Source organism: Paroedura picta, chromosome 1 (genome assembly GCF_049243985.1).
Source record: "Paroedura picta isolate Pp20150507F chromosome 1, Ppicta_v3.0, whole genome shotgun sequence".
NCBI lineage: Eukaryota > Metazoa > Chordata > Lepidosauria > Squamata > Gekkonidae > Paroedura > Paroedura picta.
In genome coordinates this window covers 14,543,171-14,563,542 of record NC_135369.1, presented here as the reverse complement: position 1 = coordinate 14,563,542, position 20,372 = coordinate 14,543,171, and the positions used below count along the sequence as shown (strand labels likewise).

At 52.0% G+C, this 20,372-nt stretch overlaps 1 protein-coding gene across 1 annotated transcript in view; it reads right to left on the bottom strand.

Annotated features, from left to right (window-relative positions):
• The window catches only part of CNIH2 (cornichon family AMPA receptor auxiliary protein 2), an 84,145-nt gene extending 65,655 nt beyond the window's left edge, over positions 1–18,490 (bottom strand). The window contains exon 1 of the mRNA XM_077323002.1: positions 18,137–18,490. Coding sequence (XP_077179117.1) covers positions 18,137–18,217 — 81 coding nt within the window. The 5' untranslated portion in view covers positions 18,218–18,490. The remainder of the gene's footprint in view (positions 1–18,136) is intronic.
• Positions 18,491–20,372: the final 1,882 nt, after the last annotated feature.

Sequence of the window (20,372 nt, the reverse complement as noted above, 5' to 3'; positions counted from 1 at the left end):
GCCTTGCGCTCTGCAGGCGCCAACCTGTTGATTGTTCCTAGCCCCAGGGATGCTTGCTTGGCCTCAACCAGGGCTGGGGCCTTTTTTTGTCCTGGCCCCTACCTGGTGGAATGAGCTCTCGGAGGAGCTGCAGGCTCTTGGAGAACTTTCCACCTTCTGTAGGGCTTGCAAAACCGAGCTCTTCTGCCAGGTATATGGTTGGGGCCAGTGCTAGAGCAGGTGATATGGCTCCCTCTTGCTTTTGGTGCCTGAACATCTGGCGCTGAACATCTTGGTTCCTCCCATGCTGCCTTCGTAGATGGCCATCTTGTTTTAAGAAGGGCTACGGTATTCTTATTACTTCCTGCCTGGTCCTTTTTAACTGGAGATGCCGGGGATTGAACCCGGGACCTTCTGCATCCTGAGCCGGTGCTCTATCACTGAGCCATGGCCCTTCCACGTGAAGAATTCCCTACAAACAGAAATCCAGCACCTCAGGGAGAATGGCACCAGGTCACCTTTCCCCCTGATATGGCAGTTCTCCCATCTGCATTGTTGTTGTTTTTTTGGGGGGGATGTTCCTTCTTCTCACTGGCCAACTTGTATCCTTTCTGCACCTCTTCAGGCTGCTCAGGTGATACAGATACACCTCTGTGTGAAAGCTTCCCGATGAGAGTAATCCTATGAGAGAAAGGATCCAGAATAGTCTTTGCCCTGATATAGTCATTTTCTCCACAGTTTGGGCTTGGATCCCACGGATGATTTCCATGAGCGGAAGGGGCGCGTGACATTTCTATTAATTAATTAATTTATTTATTAGGTTTTTAGACTGCCCTCCCAGCCAGCCGGCTCAGGGCGGAGTACCAGATTATGTAACATACAAAGTTAAAGCAGGTGGAATTAAGTTTTAAAATGAATTTAAATAACGGCAGATTCAAACAGCGATACTGCAGCAGAGTGGGTTTTTTGGGTGGGTTTTGTCCACCCACACCCTTCCTAGGCTTCCAACTCCCACCTCTCGCGATTCCTGGGGGTCCCCTGACCCCAGAAGCAGCACTTGGGGGGGGGCATTTGAGGCTACGGTGGGTGGAGGGAGGCGAGTTGTACTTTGCAGGTGGAAATCTCTTCCAACCGTGAGCATTCAGGCCTTTGTTGTTATTATTTTGCGCAGGGGCAGCATTCGACAAGAAGAACATGAGACAACACGCAGAGCGGCCGTGTCGGTGTGACAGCCCCCTTTCCCCTGCGTGCGTGATTTTGAAAGCGGGATTTCGCCCGACGACTAGTATGCTCTGCAGATTCAGCACTATGGACAGCTCACAGGGAAGAGCGGCCTCTTGTCTGAGTTTGGAAGTTCAGCACCAGGGGTAGTCAAACTGCGGCCCTCCAGATGTCCATGGACTACAATTCCCATGAGCCCCTGCCAGCATTCGCTGGCAGGGGCTCATGGGAATTGTAGTCCATGGACATCTGGAGGGCCGCAGTTTGACTACCCCTGCCACGGTTGGCCACGGTCAACGCTTGGAGGGGTTCAGGGTTGCAACGCAGAGGCCGGTATTGGCAACCACCTCTCCTCAGAGCTGGCATGTGTAGTGGTTGAAAAGCGGCAGACGCTAATCTGGAGAGCCCACTCCTCCACACGCGTCCAGCTGGGTGACCCTGGGCCAGTCCCAGTTCTCTCAGAGCTCTCTCATCCCCGCCCACCTCACTGGGTGTCTGTTGTGGGGAGAGGAAGGGAGAGGTATCTGTAAGCCACTTTGGGGCTCCTTTGCATAGTGAAAAGCAGGGTATTTTTAAAAAAACAGTTCTTCTTCTCCTCTTCTCCATCTCTTGCCTGGAATGCACAGTGGAAGGGGGTCTCTGTGAGTCTGTTGTCACTTGACAAAATGTTCCTCTTCAGCTGGAAGAATAAGTCATGGGGCCAAGGGGAGAGAAACTCTGGCCCTCTCCCGCTGTGGCATTGATCCCTCGCAGATGTTGAACGTGGCGCATTCATTGCTGCAGGAAGTGGCTGCAGCTACAAGTACAGGCAGCATGAAGAGGAGACTGGATAAGCGTACTGAGCAGAGGCCCATGAATGGCTCTTAGACACAAGGTATAGATGGAAAGTCTGTCTGGGACAGTATTCTTGATGTTTGGGTGGCAACCATGGGAAGGCTTCTGAAGTTCTGGCCCCAATGGTGGGCCTCTGGAGGGTCCCTGAGTTTCTGCCACTGTGTTGGACTGGATGGGCCATTGGTATGATCCAACATGGCTTCTCTTATGTTCTCGGTGCCTGGAGGGCCACAGTGAGACTGCTTCAGGAGTTCTGGCCCCACTGGTGGACCTCCTGATGGCACCTAGTTTTTGGCCACTGTTTGACACAGACTGTTGACTTAGGATGGGCCACTGGGTTGATCCAAAATGGCCTCTCTTACGTTCTAATGTGTTGCTAGTGGGTAGGAAAGTCACTCTCCAGAAATACTTTCTCTTCACCAGGCAGAAGTTGACTTCAAAGCCCCATAAGCCACAAAAACAGTCCTCACCTGATACGAAATGGGGTCCAGAAAGGTCACTGTTTGGGTATGGGTAAAGCCCCCAAAGTATATCATAGAATCACAGAATCATAGAGTCGGAAGGGGCCATAGAGGCCATCTAGTCCAACCCCCTGCTCAACGCAGGATCAGCCCTAAGCATCCTAAAGCATCCAAGAAAAGTGTGTATCCAACCTCTGCTTGAAGACTGCCAGTGAGGGGGAGCTCACCACCTCCTTAGGCAGCCTATTCCTTAGGCAGCTTAACTACTCTGACTGTGAACAGTTTTTTCCTGATATCTAGAAGAAGAAGAAGAAGAAGTTGGTTCTTATATGCCGCTTTTCCCTACCCGAAGGAGGCTCAAAGCGGCTTACAGTCGCCTTCCCATTCCTCTCCCCACAACAGACACCCTGTGGGGTGGGTGAGGCTGAGAGAGCCCTGATATCACTGCTCGGTCAGAACAGTTTTATCAGTGCCGTGGCGAGCCCAAGGTCACCCAGCTGGTTGCATGTGGGGGAGTGCAGAATCAAACCTGGCATGCCAGATTACAAGTCCGCACTCCTAACCACTACACCAAATCTAGCCTATATTGTTATACTTGAAGTTTAAACCCATTACTGTGTGTCCTCTCCTCTGCAGCCAGCAGAAACAGCATCCTGCCCTCCTCCAAGTGACAACCTTTCAAATACTTAAAAGGTTGTCACTTGGAGGATTTGAAGGTTGTCACTTGGAGGATTTGAAATACTTTGGCCCCCTCATGAGAAGCAAGCACTCCCTGGAGAAGAACCTAATGCTGGGAGCGATTGAGGGCAAAAGAAGAAGGGGACGACAGAGAATGAGGTGGCTGGATGGAGTCACTGAAGCAGTCGGTGTGAGCTTAAATGGACTCCGGGGAATGGTAGAGGACAGGAAGGCCTGGAGGATCATTGTCCATGGGGTCGCGATGAGTTGGACACGACTTCGCACCTAACAACCAAAGCCCCCAAGTTTGATCCTTGCTGCCTCCCCTTACAAGGCCCTCAAATACCAGGGACTGGGAAAGACTGGCTGTGGCCACATAATTTGGAGAGTAGCTGCCAGTCAGAGCGGTCGGTGCTAAGCGAGTTGAACCAACTGGTAGACTCTGCATCAAGCGGCTTTGTATGTTCATAACAGCAGCCAGTTCACAGGCCTGGCATCGACGGCCTTTGCACTCCCTGATTTATTTTGTGCCCAGGGCTCTATAGCTCATGTCGCTCCGAAGAAGCCTATCTGTTCTGTGTGGAATCCGGTCCCTGGGGAAGAGGCTGTTCTGGCATGCGTGCGCTGGGGGAAGGGAGGACATTTCTGGCCCGTGCTGGTGCTGATGGGTGATGCCAAAAGAACCACCAAACCCAATCTCAAATATTTAGAAGTCTGAGCAACATCACGTTCCCCCCAACCCAGATCTGCTCACATTTTACAAAGCCATGAAGAAGAAGGAGAGGGAGAGGGAGAGGGAGAGGGAGAGGGAGAGGGAGAGGGAGAGGGAGAGGGAGAAGGAGAAGGAGAAGGAGAAGGAGACGAAGAGGAGGAAGAGGAAGAGGAGGAGGAGACAGAGACGTAGTAGTAGTAGTAGTAGTAGTAGAAGGAGGGGGAGGAGGAGGAAAAGGAGAACAAGGAGAAGAAGATGAAGAAGAAGAGTTGGTTCTTCTACGCCACTTTTCTCTACCCGAAGGAGGCTCAGTGGCTGATGGGGCTGAGAGAGCTCTGAGAGAAGTGCAGCTAGCCCAAGGTTACCCAGCTAGATGCGTGTGGAGGACTGGTCAGATTTAGATTGGAGGGGGGTTATGAAGTTGCTCACCCAGCAGGCTTCCTTGGGAGGCCTGGAGGATCAAATCCAGTTCTCCGTGTTAGAGGCTGCCGCTTTTAACCAGTATGTCACGCTGTCCATCTGAGACCCTAGCCCTTGATGGAATATCAGAAAAGCACTCAGCACAGCAGCCTGGGTTATTTAGGCCCACATTTAGGTTCTGTGTAAGTCCTGCATGGTGCAGGGGGTTGGACTAGATGACCCAGGAGGTCCCTTCCAACTCTATGATTCTAAGTCGTCATGGTAAATCGGGCAAAACAAATCTCTCCTCCTTCATTAGCGTGTCTAATCCCTCTTTAAAGCCATATAAACTAGTGGTCATCACTGAACCTTGTGGTGGTGAATTTCAAACCTTCAGTGCCTCATTAGAAAGCCCCAATGTAGCTGGGAGCAAGAGCAGAACCAGTGCATCCCTTTGGATTCACAGGGCCTACTGCACAGGGCTTCCAAGAAAACAACACAGTTCCCCAAGCCCTGAAATCCCCGCAAGAGTCACTTGGGAGTATAGGAAGGAGTCTCTACTTTGCAGTAGGCCTGCCACTGCGAATGTGGAATCACTGCATAGTGGGATGCAGTGCTTAAGAGTGGCAGAAGCCCTACATTGCCCCAGAAAGATTCAAGTGGGTAGCTGCGTTGGTCTGAAGCAGCACAACAAAACAAAATCAGAGTCCAGTGGCACCTTCTAAGACCAACAAAGATTTATTCAAGACGTGAGCTTTCAAGTGCAAGTCTGAGGAAGAGTGCTTGCACTCGAAAGCTCATGACTTGAATAAATCTTTGTTGGTCTTAAAAGGTGTCACTGGACTCTGATTTTGGTTTTATTGCCCCAGAAAATTGCTGGCTGACTTCAGGCCCGTCACAGGTCCTCAGCTGACCTCACAAAGCACTGTGAAGATTGTAAAAAGGAGGTGAGAGCTTTGGAAGCTGCTTTGGATCCCTTCTGGGCAGAAAAGTGGGGTATAAATATCTAAATCAGTAAACAAAGAAGTCCGGAGATCCACAGGTGCAAGTTTAGGCCTGGGAAACCATATCCGCAAAATAAAAACTAGCTGCATTGAAGCATCCACCATTAAGAAGTTCAGGTTGGTTTTAACTCATTGTGGGGAGAGATCCAGATTATCTGCAGTGCCAGAGAATTCTTTCATAATGCCATTTTATTAATAGCCGCAGCATCAAAAAGGGTCTAAAAAGGGTCTTAAAAGGGTCTAAAATCATGTCTAAAATTCAGCATCCACCGCGAGACACCCTGGGTACAGATTTTTACGCAGCCCGAATAACACACCCAAATTAGGTCATTGTCTAATTAACCGCTCTGTACAATGCCAGATAAATATTTATCCAATCTACTCAAGAGCTGCTGATCTCTTTGGTCTTGTATCATCTTCAAGCCCCTGGTGGGGGTGTCTTCCCTGACCGGGCCAGGGACTTTCCCCCCTCCCTCAGCCCTGGACCCCCCTTGCAGATATCTTAGTCTGTGCAAAGTTCTCTCTCTATTTCTAATGGCAAAAGGGAAAACCCTGGTGGTCACTCCATTAGTATGGCTGAGGTTATTTATAAGGACGCAAGAGAAGCCATGTTGAATCAGGCCGATGGCCCATCCAGTCCAACACTCTGTATCACACAGTGGCCAAAACCCAGGGGCCATCAGGAGGTCTACCAGCAGGGCCAGAACTCCAGAAGCCCCTCCCACTGCAGCCCCCCCCCCCAACACCAAGTAAACAGAGCATCCCTGCCTCAGACAGAGTGTTCTCTCCCAGGGGTAGTCAAATTGTGGCCCTCCAGATGTCCATGGACTACAATTCCCATGAGCCCCTGCCAGCGAATGCTGGCAGGGGCTCATGGGAATTGTAGTCCATGGGCATCTGGAGGGCCACAGTTTGACTACCCCTGCTCTAGACTTTGTGACTAAGAGCCACAGACAGACCATAGATTTATCTAGTCCCCTCTTAAAGCTATGCTTGTAGTTGCCACCACTTCTGTGGCACTGAATTCAATGCTTGTGGGTTATGTGCTGGCAAGTCGCTTCTGACTTATGATAACCCTACGAATTCAGGACTGCCAAAATGTCCTATCATTAGCAACCTTGCTCAGATCTTGCGAGATGAGGACAGACTCCGTTGTTATACTCTGCTTTCCACTACCTGAAGGAGTCTTTCCTTCCTCTCCGCATGACTACCCTGTGAGGTAGGTGGGGCTGAGAGGGCTCTGACAGAACTGCTCTGTGAGAACAGCTCTAACAGGACCGTGACTAGCCGAAGGTCACCCAGCTGGCTGCCCGTAGAGGGGCGGGGAATCAAACCTCGCTCTCCGGATTAGAAGCCGCCACTCTTAACCCCTACACCAAGCTGACGGGTTATTCAACAGTGAGAGGGAAACACTTTGCACACGCTCAGATAACATATGCCACAAGATCTCAGAACTAAGCTCCATTTAGCCTTCCTTGCTGCAACCGGGCAGGAAACCCCCCCATATTCCAACACCTGGCAGTCAGGAAACTAGCAGGGGATCATTAGATCCATCTTGCCTCTGAACGGGGAAAGATTCTACTCTCTGCTGTCAAGACTCAGAGCCCTGTCTGCCGTGAAACTGCCTCGTCCTATTAAAAGACTTTCAAGCTCCTGGCCATCCCTGTGTCATGTGGCAGTGAATTCCCTAAGCTAATAACACATTATTGCTTCGTATGTTCCTGAGCGGAGACCGGGCATGAAAAACAGATCTTGAAGGCTGAGCCCCCTTGAGTCCTTGCTCAAATTAAGCCATGGGCAGAAATTATCTCCTGCTTCTCTCTGCTCCCCAGCCCTCCGCGGCTACGCTAATCATCTTTCTGCAGTTGTGCTAAGTAATCAAGAGGTTTTAGGAATCTCACTACGTTGGCCGCCCGGTCGAGATTTTTACAAATCGTGGGGAAGGGGCGCCTCTGACAAGCAAAAGAGCCAAGGCTTTTTGGAAAGAAAAGAAAAAAAGAGGGTTCTTTTTTTTTTTAAGGGGTGAAAAATCAATAAAAGAATAAATTTAAAAAAATTAGTTAATGGCATCGTCGTTAGCCAATAAAGTAAATACTACGAGGAACAGTCCCAAAGTTTGCATGAATAAATACTGGTCTCGGCCAGGGATTTGCAAAACATCAGAGAAACGTCGCTCTGTGCAGAGTACTCTTTGGTGATTTTTATCAGAGCATTTGCACGGTGCGTTTTTGAAGGCTTGAAGCATTTGACGCATAACAGCCCAGCGGTCCTGGCAGGATGATAGAACTGAAGGAACGCTGGATCATCTGAGGCGGGAACCCTCAATCGGGATTTCATGAAGCCCTGGGGTCTCGTGACGGCCCTGGAAGGATCTCCCAAATGGGTGGGAGATCTTTTATGTTTAACGTATTTTTAAAATTTGTTATCAGGTGATGTGATCATATGTGGTCATGTCGACCCCCCACCCCTCTCTCAAAATGGCCACTGATAGGCCCGGCGGGGGTGGGAAGGGGGCCCAGGTAGGTGTGCACCCGGCTATGCCTCCCAACCATATTCTGCACGATTGCACCACTTCTGAAGCCTGAAGAATGATTCAGAGGCTAACTTGCTCTTTCTCTGTCCTCTCCCTCTAGAAACACAAAGGGCTGTTGAACAGTGGGCTGTAGATTCAGGAGAGGCAAAGAAGGAAGTGCTTTTTCACACAGAGCCAAAGGACATGTGGAACTCACTGACATAGGATATAGAGACAGCCTCTGGGACAGTTTAAATGATTAAAGTACAGAAGAAGAAGGGTTGGTTCTTATATGCCGCTTTTCTCTACCCGAAGGAGTCTCAAAGCGACTTACATTCGCATTCCCTTTCCTCTCCCCACAACAGACACCCTGTGGGGTGGATGAGGCTGAGAGAGCCCTGATATTCCTGCTCGGTCAGAACAGCTTTCTCAGTGCCGTGGGGAGCCCAAGGTCACCCAGCTGGCTGCATGTGGGGGAGCAGGGAATCAAACCTGGCTCGCCAGATTAGAAATCCACACTCCTAACCACTACACCAAGTATATGCTCCAGAGACCTACTTAAAATGACTTACAGAACAAAACATGACCAAAATCACTAAAAAGCAAAGAAATCGCTAACAGTTAACAAGCCTTTAAAAACCACAACCAGAAAACCTATAAAAGGAGACTAGGCCGCAATAACCCAGGCTACCCCAATCACTTAGGATCTCAGAAGCTCAGCAGGGTCAGCCCTGGTCAGGACTTGGAAGGGGCCGGCCATGGCCTCCCATCAGCCAAGCCAATCTGTTTGGAACTGGCACCCCGGAACAACCGGACAGTTTCCCCTGTAACTTGGAAAGAAGGAACCAGGGGCAAACTTTGGGGATTGAACTGCTGTATTAAAAAGTTGAACAGCTTTCAACTTTATTGCTCTACTAGCAATAAAGTCCATTGCAACCAGGAATGCAATGGGTGCTAGGACCCAGGGGACACCAACAGGCACAGATCTCTCTCTCTCTCTCTCTCTCTCTCTCTCTCTGGCATCAGGAGCCATAGGAGGTAATCAGGGCTCGTTTATAGGAGGGAATCAGGGTTCCTTTGCAGTTCGGTAATCAGGGCTTGTTAGCTGTTTGGCAGGGCTCTCTGTGTCTCTCACACAGGCGTCTGAGAGCAAAGTGGCTATCATCAAGGGAAGGAGGGCGGGAGCTGGAGAGGGAGGGCCAATCAGGGTACGGCCAGCTGGCCGCACCCTGATTAGCCCTATTCCCTCTCGGACACCCCGGACACGTTCCACCCCCCAGGCTGTTTCACAAATATTAAGAGGAACAATGGATAAGGATAACCCGATCTTGGAAGCTAAGCAGGGTCAGCCTTGATTAGTGTTTGGATGGAAGACCACCAAGATAGGCCATGGTTGCTACACAGAGGCTGGCAATGGTAAACCACAGAATTGGCTTGTGCGCTTCGGCACTCTTTGGCCGCCATTCAAGTCCGAGATGGCCAGCACTGTTGGGTGGGGGGAGAGGCGGCGCCGGTGGCAGCGCACCCTGGCGCCTACACACAAGCGCAGAGCTCTGTGCCTGCATGCATGCGCCAACTGATGCACCGGCACTGCCCCTCTCTCCCACACTGCAGATCTGGCCGCCAAAGCGCACAAGCCTACCTCTGGGCGTCTCTTGCCTAGAAAACCTTTACTTTCTGCAATCCATGCCCTAACAATTGAACACACTATTGAAATTTTTGCCAGCCTTTGGAAGGGAACTAACAACTGGTAAACAGGCATCTTCCATTCTAACTATTTGATTGACTGTGTCATTCTAAAGCAGTTCTTGATATTTTTATTGGCTGCCATGCATATCTTATGTTTTAGGAATAAGTGTGCGTTATAATTAGACCTCTGAAGAAGGCTCTACATGGGCCGAAGCGCGTTAGGGCGATATTTAGGGCATGTAACACTGTTCTTGCAATAGCTCATGGGCTGTTTATGTATGTTTTTAATGCTTAAAAAAAAATCAAGTTGTGCACAATAAAGGTCATATAATTTTGTAATTAACTGATGTTGTTATGCAGACATTCAGCCTTTTAAGATCCTGATTGACGTCAGTGGGGTGTTTTGTGGTTCTTGAAAACCGTCTGCCATCAAGCGCTTCACGTAGACCAGGGGTAGTCAAACTGCGGCCCTCCAGATGTCCATGGACTACAATCCCCAGAAGCCCCTGCCAGCATTCGCTGGCAGGGGCTTCTGGGAACTGTAGTCCATGGACATCTGGAGGGCCGCAGTTTGACTACCCCTGACGTAGACGCACATAAAGGCCGACGCTGTGGGGTGCTGGGTATTTCTGGACTGCCATTTTCAGTCCCTCTTTATGGGTTCTCGGAGAGGGTACTGGGGTCGTTCAGGGATGGGCCCAGATCTTAATTGCACTGGAGGCGGTGCGGGATCAGGGATCGCGGCATCAGCTGTGCCACGGGATCGCCAGGCGTCAGAGACGGCTGAATGACTGACAACAACCACAGCCGAAGACCTGGTAGAAGAGGGCCAGGACTGAAAAGGCCAAGGCCAGGCAAACCTCGAGCTAGGGATCTCCAACAGAATTGCACCCACAGAGCAAAGTGCCCTGCAGGGGACATAAGGTGATAGGCAGCCATGCAGATATGGCAGCCCCGCAGACCACGGATGGCCTTAGACCAGCCCCGCAGACCACGGATGGCCTTAGACCAGTGGTTCTCAACCTTCCTAATGCTGCGACCCTTTAATCCAGTTTCTCATGTTGTGTTGACCCCCAACCATGAAATTATGCAAGGGTTCTTTCACAGAAATTAAACCAAAACTAACCAATGGCGTGAAGATCCATTGTTCAGGATTGTATATAAATGGCTTTTTTCCCGGGGTTTCTCAGTTCAGCTCTGATTCTTGTCCCACCATGCATGGGCGCCTACAGGAGGAGTGGAAACAGCGGCAGCCCCCCCCTCCCCTGGCAAGCTACTTGCCCTGACGCGACCCCTGTGAGAGGGTCGTTCAACCCCCAAAGGAGTCCTGAGCCCCAGGTTGGGAACCATTGCCTTAGAGGTTAACACCAGAACCTTGAACCTGATCCAGGCCGCAACCGGTAACTGCAGAAGGCCCAGTTTCTTTCTCATGACAAATCTGTGTGGCAAAAGCTGACCGGAACTTGGATTTGTGAGCCTTCTACTACTCTTTTATCGGATGAGATGTCTGGTTATCGAAGCTGTAAAGGGAGGGTGAGAGACCAGGACGACAAGGACACTGAGAGCAGCCGCAGGCTAGGCTTGCAAGCTCTGGGTCAGGAAATATCTAGAGATTCGGCAGGGTGGAGTCTGAGGATAGCAGGATTTGAGGGAGGGCTCTCAGAAGGGTAGAATACCCTACAGTCCACCTACCCTACAGTCCACCAGAGAGCCAGTTTGGTGTAGTGGTTAGGAGTGTGGACTTCTAATCTGGCATGCCAGGTTCGATTCTGCGCTCCCCCACATGCAGCCAGCTGGGTGACCTTGGGCTCGCCACGGCACTGATAAAACTGTTCTGACCGGGCAGTGATATCAGGGCTCTCTCAGCCTCACCCACCCCACAGGGTGTCTGTTGTGGGGAGAGGAAAGGGAAGCCGCTTTGAGCCTCCTTCAGGTAGGGAAAAGTGGCATATAAGAACCAACTCTTCTTCTTCTTCTTCTTCTTCTTCTTCTTCCAAAGCAGCCATTTTCACTGATCTTGGTTTATCTGGAAATGAACTGTAATAGTAGGATATCTCCAGGTGCCATCTGGAAGATGGCAACCCTAGCTCCCAGGCCACCCCATCCAGAAACCCGTTTTCCACTGTGGTTGAACAAAAGCCCCCGGAAAGCTTATAAAGGAGGAGACGGAGGCCAAATCCTGCCCTGTAATTATCCCCACCGCACTTGCATTCAAAAGATTACTGCTGAACAATTTGCCAAACATTTTGGAAGAGAGATTCAGATATATATGGTGGCAAAGGCTAGAATTATTTATGCAGCCAAATGGCAAGCAGACATCTGCTCAAGATTTGAAGAGAGGGAAAACAAACCTGCGAAGCAGGCAACGACGGCAAAACTAACATCTTATTTGAGAAAGAGACCAGTTAACGAAATTCCAGGAGAGATGGTGCATGCCTTCTCTGCATGAAACCAGGAAACAAATCTAGAATAAGAAATCATTTCAAACCTTGTACAGAAGTGTATTGCAATGCAGTAGAAACGAGGAGTTCTACGTGTTAAAGGCAGAATATAAACATTTGTCCTCAAGTGTTATTCTTGTACTTTATAGACTGCTTTTTTATTTAAAATTTTTATGTAACTAAGGGGGTGCTGATGAAAAAAACACTTCCCGTTTTTGGTTTACACCACAGAATCACATGTTGCGATTTCTTTTACATTATCTATTTGCCTAAAAAGAAAAAAAAATGAACGAGATTACTGCCTCTGCTCGTGGAGTCTCTACTTAATCGTGGTAAAATAACCATCGACGGACTTATCCTCCATCAACGAAAGGGTACAAGAATCGGGGCCTAGCTTACACTTAACTGCCCATCACTGGGGAAGTCACAAACTCTCCACCACAACCAAAGCCTGCAACTCCAATTCCTGCACCTCCGCATGGTGGCTGTTCCCACCAAGGGCATTGCTTTCATACAAAGCTACGCTCCCCCCCCCCCCCAACACCGGCATCCTTATTTCTCAACTCTTGGCTACCTTGGCACGCAATCCCCTCGAGACCTGCAGCCGTTTCCCACCCCCCTACACCTTACTCCAAGAAACTTTCTCCCCCCCCCCTCCCCAATCGCCACTGGGGAAATTTGGGAGCCAATCAGCCAAGCCCTCCCGGGAACCGGGGGCGAGCTGTCCCTCGTGGTATTATTTTCACACCACGCCGGCGTTTCTTTTCCCCCCGACGAGAAAAGAATATCAAAAGCCATGGCTGTTCCGTTCCTTGCCGCCCCCACACACACGGCTCCCCCCCTCCCCAATATCCCCACTGAGATCAGAACCTGCCCCCGACGGGGAGAAAAGGGGGGAGCAGAGAGAAAAAAGGCGAAGGGGGGGAAAAAATAAATATAGCGTGAGTCTCCTTTCACCTCAACGTCCCAGGCCTGGGAGGTTCAATCCGTTGCCAGGGCAACAACAGCTGCCAATTGTGGGGACCCAGCAAGTTAAAACCATACCCAGCGGGCAAAATTGCCTTGCTTGTACTCTCCAAGGGCGCTCGGCATACATTAGTGCCCCCCCCTTCCCAAACACACACACACGCACGCATGCACATTACGTTTCCGAGGCCGGAGCATGAGGCGCTAGGCCGTGGAGGGCGAGGGGGACGCGGGGCCGTGGGCAGGAGCCAGGCGGCGCTGACCCCCACGGGGCGGAATCGGATCGGAAGCTCGCCCACGCGAAATCGTACAAAGGCACCAGGCGCCAGTCGGAGCAGGGGCCTGTCTAACGGCTCCTCTGCCTGGCAGAGAATCTCCCGGGTTCCCGACGGAGGGAGGTCTTTCCCCACCATCTGCTCCTCGAGATCCCTTGACTGGAGATGCCAGGGATTGAACCCGGAACCTTCTGGACGGGGGGACGGGTGTGCTGAGATGCACCCGCAGCCTGTCGTCCGTCCGTCCCCCACCGCCCAATTATAACAAAACCGACTCCAGTCAACAGGGTCTCCGGCAGAGAAAGGGCTCTCACACACACCTTTGAGATCTTTAACGGATGATGTGAGGGATTGAACCCACAGGTGCATGCATGTCAGGAACGTGCTCCACCCCTGGGACATGGGTTGAAATGTACAAAAGATGCTCCAGAGGTGGCTGAACGGCCTTCACCACACTTGCCCCCCTAGGTCCATCCCCACACACTGCTGAACTTATCCCATCGGTTTTGGAGGAGGGGGGAACTCCTTCTATTTTTTGCTTGGCAAAGATACCCCTAATACGGTCTCAGGGCCCGCCCTGCCCTGCCGCTGTAGGATGCAACAAACAAGTATTTCAAGCAGCCGACGAGGGAGCCACGGCCAGCCCTGACCTATAAGATGCACGTTCGCGGACCTCTCTCGGTTGCATTCACGTATTTGAAGATCTAAAGCACCCTATCTCACCCTGTTCTTGACACCTGCCCAAGCTCTGCTCCTATGAATTTAGGCAAACGGACATGCCCAAGGTCATGCCACTCGCCCTTCTGATATCAGTAAGATATTTTCCTCCAGGCCAGGTTGGCCCAGGGATCCTGGAGGATTTTGGCCTTCCTGTGGGCATAGAGCAGGGGTCACTGGAGAAGGAAGATGAGCATTTCCTGCACCATGTAGGAGATTGGTTAAGAAACCCCTTCCAGCTCTATGTCCCTTTGAGAGTCCACCGTTAGAACCTAAAAAAAAGCCGACAAAATCTGTGGCAGGCGAGGAGCTTTTGCGAGTCACTGCTCACTTCTTCAGGAAAAGAGTGTGAGTCCAGTGGAAGCTAAAAGACTCACACATTTTGGGGCAGGGAATGAGGCTTTGTGAGTCACTGTGTGCTCGCACCTTACCACGAATGTTACTCGTCTTTGAGGTGCAACTGGCCCCTTGCTCTTTTCCTGGAGCAGTGACTCACAAAAGTGCCTAGCCCATCACAAATTTTCTTAACTTTTTAGCTGTTGCTGGACTTTTTAGATGCTACTGAGGCGAGCGATGACTCACAAAAGCGTCTAGCCTGCTACAATTTGTGCTAAGCTTCTGCTGGACTCTTGGTCTTTTCTGCTTTTACAGGCGGACTGACAGGACGGCCCATCTTGCTCCCGCTCGATCTCTGCACGTTCTCCTCGGCCTCTATCGTAGCCAGTGCCGACTCCCAAAAGACACCAGTAACAGTTTGATCCATCCAAAAACGGTTAATATTTCGGGTTAAAACTCTGGTTTTCTTCTTTCGCAAGGGCTAGAAACCCAGGACGGTATCAGCCACTGTCTTTTCAGCACACGCAGGGGTCACGTGGCCAAAAACCGCTTGTAAAAGACAGAGAGATGTCTTTCCAAAGAGCTGTGCCTTGACTTCAAAGATGCAGCCACGAGCCAGGAGGGGGCAGCAACAGGTCAGATGCTCAACGCGACGTAGATTATCTTTTAAAAAGGTACACAACATCCTGCCGCTGGCGCGCATGAAAGAACGCTCTTCTTCAAAAAGTTGCATTCCGACTTCCTTTGTTTTCTTCCAAAAGCTAACTTACCCTTCCCAGGGCTCACAGTGACCCGTCATTAGGAGTGATCCGTACTTATTCGACAAGTCAGAGGGGAAAGCCATGCAGCTGCTTCGATGTTTGGAGACCTTCGGGTCCCCCCTCCCCTTTATGCCCCTGTGAGTTAAGAATTGGGGCAAGGTCCTTTTGCAGTGACCTGCTTTGACACATTCTCAGTCACAACAGATTGGCCGTGAATGCATCGGCGTGTCGCAGTGACCCGGCGCTCGGGGAATGAAAAAATGCTGGACTTTAGAGCCAAGCCCTGTGCATGGAAGTTGGATACGCTTCTTGCTCATCACAGATACCCGCAGACGGATACTGGAAAGGACGAAGCATGATATCATGTCGAACCAATGGCCTCTGTGGCCAGCCCTGACTCCTCCAGGTCTTGCAAAGAGGCTCTTTCCAAATTCCAGACCCTCCGTGCAAGAGGCCGTGTAGCCAAAGGTGGAAGGATTTCACCTGGGATGGACGGCTTGCAGCTAATTTCCCTCCACATGGGAGGCATATGGTTTGCTCCCAGGCAGGAATTCTCTGGAACGTGCTGTTCTAATCTGAGTTCTCTGTGTTGCCGAACGGAACTGCGTGTGCATTTGCTGCGCCCTCCTTCCATTGGCGTGGCCTGGATTTCTCCGAGGGCGGGGGGAATTAGGCAAGCATTTGGAGATGCGTAAGCTTATTTAATAGAGATCGAACTGTACTTGTACGCAGAAATGTGTGCGGGATCACGCGGCTTCCGACGGAAGGCGTGATGACCTCTGCCTTCGCCCTGCCTCACTGTGGCCACTAGCAGAACACGAAGGAGCGGAAGGTTTATTGTAAAAGAGAGGGGGGAAAGGGAAAAGGTGGTTGGGTTCGAAGGGGTGGAATGAAACGACTCTTGCTTCAAGATTAGACTGCAGGACCTTGGCAGAGGCCAGGTTACTCACCTGCATTACAAAAGCCCTCTCCCATTTTTCTGTTTTGCCATAACAAGGATCACGCTACAGAGGGAATGCAGCTCGGAGAGGTCATTTAAGTCCTATGTCTGAAAACAGGAGGACACTCTACGTATGCTCAATGATACTAGCGTGTAAGTCCTGCTGTGGGTCACCCAGATCCACCCTGTTACGTGTGACGGTGAGAGAGATGCAAACCAAGATGCCACAAACTTAGAAGAAGAAGAGTTGGTTCTTATATGCCGCTTTACTCTACCCGAAGGAGGCTCAAAGCAGCTTACAGTCGCCTTCCCATTCCTCTCCCCACAACAGACACCCTGATATCACTGCTGGGTCAGAACAGTTTTATGAGTGCCGTGGTGAGCCCAAGGTCACCCAGCTGGTTGCATGTGGGGGAGCGCAGAATCGAACCCGGCATGCCAGATTAGAAGTCCGCACTCCTAACCACTGCACCAAACTGGCTTACACTTTGAATTCCCCCAAACCAAACTTCAACCCAATGCCATGCTCACAGTCGCCATTTTGGATGGAAAGCCTCCAGTTGGCCTACTGAAATAGTGGGGTGGGACCCCCACCAATACCACCGAAAATAAAACACGGCAGTACTAAGGATCATGAGGAGGGCAGATAGCGAAACGACACACACCACAACATAAATGTGTAGCTATACCTCCTGTGGGCATGCCTGGACCTATGCCCCTCGTGGTCCTAGCAGGATGCCTCTTCCAAAGCTGCATCTTCCTCCTCCTCCCTCAATGGCCAGTGTCTGAGAAGGATTTTGGGTTTTTTTGTTCAATTGGCAGGAAAGAATTGGTTAGGGGTGCGTGGTGATAAGGGCGCTTCCAGAGCTGCAGCAGGAAAGGGGTTAAAAGATGGTAGCATCCGGATTATTAGTAGGGGAGCATCATTTTGTAAACATATGTAGTTCCCATGGCAACCGGAGCCAGGTTCCTTAGTTACGGATGGAAGGGGGGGAGGCATAGGGAGTTTGGGAGGGGAGCGATGGCAGAGAAAGGCAGGCAGAACGGGTGGAGGAATTGTTTTCTTTTCTGGGATTCCTGGAAGCGTCACCCAAAAGGAAGGGAAAGGGGTGGGTGGGAGAGACAGAGGAGGTGGGTGAGACAAAGTGAGATGCAGGTAGCCCCGGAGAGGGGGCATTGCCAGGAGACAGGTTGGATACACAGCCAGAATCCCTCCGTCCGTCCCTCCCCCAATGATTCTTTAGCCCTTCCAGGGGATATTAATAAGGAGAGTAAGAGGGGGATTTTACCCCCTTTCCCCCTAATTCCTTTAAAATATATAGTTCTAAATGTTTAACAAGGTATGGAAGAGAGGAACGCTTCCAGAACAGCCCTAGATCCCCAAACCTTCTCATCCGGGAGAGAAAGGGGGAAGCCAGGGGTTCCGGTCCATCTCTCCAGCAGTCTGGGCCAGAATCTGGATCTTTCGTCAGAAATAGTCCACACACACAGAGAGAGAGACACACGCACACCATAAACCATTTCCTTCAGCCAGGCCCAGAAGGAAGGCTGGCCGTCAAGTGTCCCCGAAATCCATAGACTCCAGTCGTCCCCTCTACACGGTGCCCAGCCAGACGCCACCATCGCTCCACTGAAACCGCCAGACCCATGACGGTGGGCCTCCCCCCCCCATCCTGCACCGCCATGTTTACAGGCTCCCCCACCCCAAATCCACCAAGCTCCCCAGAGCTGCCCTCTCTGAGCCCCAGCCCACTGGCCCCCAATTTCTCCCAGGCTCCCGCAGGCCCCGGTCGCCCCCTGCAGACTAACGCCACAGCCGCTGTGCCAGACACATGGCCGCCTCGGCTTAACTTTGGGTCCCCACATCCATGGGGAGGGGAGGGGGGGGGCTGCTGCGACCCCATCAAAGCCTCCCGCATTCGAAGGCCCACACTCTCCCCTTTGCCCTGCCAGAAGCCCTTCGCCCACTCCAGCCAGGGACAGCAGGTGCTGAGTTCAAGGAACCAGGGCAGAGGAAAGGGCATCGAGATTGTGGGGAAAGGGGGGGGGGTTGGGCCCTGCGCCCCCACACGACCCCCTCTTCCTCTCCCAAAGCCCCCTTTTCCTGAAGGCATCTCCCCCCCCACCCCCAAGGGAGCCAGATCCCCCCTGCCCCCCCCCGCCGGGTACCCTTCCAACTTCGCCCGCGCCCCTCGCCGGCCCCCGACTCACATGCCAGATGACGAAAAAGATGAGCGAGGCGCAGAGGACCAAAGTCAGCATGTAGCAGAAGGCGGCGAAGGTGAACGCCATGGTGGGGGTCCCGGGGCGGGCGGGGGGCTCCCCGGGGCGACCTTCCCCCCCAGCAGAAGGCAGCCCAGCCCGGCGGGCGCCTACCACTCGGCCATGGGGCGGGGCGGCGCCGTCGAGGAAGCGGCTCCCAGCGGAGGGCAGGCCAGGGCAGGGCAGGGCAGGGCAGGGGGTCGAGGCGGCTAAGGGCGCGGCCCGCTCCCCGCCGCCCCCATGCTCCCGGCTCGCCCGCCGCCGCCGCCGCCGCCGCCGCTTGTGCTCTGCCGTCTGGCTGCGAGGCGGAGGGAGGGAGGGAGGGGAGGCAGAGGGAGGAGGAGCCGCGGCAGCCGGCGGAGGCAGGGGGGAAGCGAGACGGACGGGGCGGCGCCAGCGGAGGGGGAGGCCGGCCCCAGAGAGAGACCCCCGGCAGCCGGGGCCGCCCCCCGCAGCCGTCGGCGCCCGCTCGGCGCGCACTGGGGCCATGCCGTGCCATGGGGGGAAGCGGGGGGGAAGCACGCCCAGCCCTCCCCGTCCCGCACAGTCCAGAGGGGACGCGGAAAGTAAGCCGCGCTCAGCGGAAGGGAGAAGGCGGGGAAGAAGAGTTGGCCCTTTTAGACCCCGCTTTCAGTCTCGAAGCGGCTTACAATCGCCTTCCCTTCCCAAGTGGCGGCCGAGGGATGCTCGGGGAGCATATATTGCATTGCATTGCAAGGGACAGCACCCCCCCCCCCCCCAATACCCGTCACCGATTTCTCTTGCAACGCTGCATGATGCAGGCATGCTCGGAAAGTAAGCCGCGCTGAATGTAATGGAGAAGGAGAGGAAGAAGAGTGGGGGGGGGGGTTTATACCCCGCTTTAACTCTCGAAGCGGCTTACAATCCCCTTCCCTAAAGGCGGGCGAGGGCTGCTGGGGGTGCATACATTGCATGAAAGGGGAGGGGGGAAGCACACCTGACACCCCCTCTCGATTTCTCTTGCAACTCTTTATACTAACGCCCGAAGCATGGGCAATAAAAAGGAAGAGCTGGAACTTCTCATGCTGATGGAAAAGTATGATCTAGTAGGCATCACAGAAACTTGGTGGAATGATTCTCATGACTGGAATGTAATGGTGGATGGATATGAACTGTTCAGAAAAAACAGAATAGATCGAAGAGCTGGAGGAGTGGCACTGTATGTGAGGAAAGGGCTTACCTGTCAGGAAATTCTAGTGAAGGAGAGCATATCTACAGTGGAAAGCATCTGGGTGAAAATAAGCGAGGGGAAAACAAACAGTGTGGTGGTTGGTGTCTGCTACCGACCGCCTGACCAACGAGTGGATGTGGATGCTGCACTTTGTGAGCAGCTTGAGAAAATATCCAAACGGCAGGACCTTGTCATCACGGGTGACTTCAATTTCCTAGATGTGTGCTGGGAAACAAACTCTGCGAAGCGTCCTCAGTCATGCAAGTTTCTGACCTGCCTGGCTGACAATTTCATTTATCAAATGGTAGATGAACCCACAAGAGGTTCAGCCATACTGGACTTAATACTGACCAACAGGCAAGAGTTGGTGGATGAGGTGAAGGAGGTGGGGACCCTAGGGGGAAGTGACCATGTCCTCATAGAATTCCTTTTGAGATGGGGAGCCAAGGAAGCTTGTAGCCAGACGCGGATGTTGGATTTTCGTAGGGCAAACTTTAATAAACTCAGAGACATGATGAGTGTCATACCATGGACGAGAATGCTGGAAGGGAAGGGAGCATGTGAAGGGTGGGAGCTACTCAAACAAGAGCTATTGCATGCTCAATCAATGACTATTCCAGAAATACGAAAACACTGCAGGAGCTCTAAGAAGCCTATTTGGATGAACAGAGAACTTCAAGAGGAAATAAGAAAGAAAAGGAAAATGTTCAGGAAATGGAGGGAAGGACAGAGCTCTAAAGAAGAGTACCTACAGGTTACTAGGCACTGTAGATCAATCATCAGAAAGGCCAAAGCTGAGAGTGAGCTAAGATTGGCCAGGGAAGCCCACTGTAATAAGAAAAGATTTTTCAGTTACGTGAGGAGCAAACGTAAAGTAAAGGAGGCAATAGGCCCGCTGTTGGGTGCGGATGGACAAACTCTAACGAAAGATGCAGAGAAAGCAGAAAGGCTTAGTGCCTATTTTACATCTGTTTTTTCCCACAGGTCAAAGTG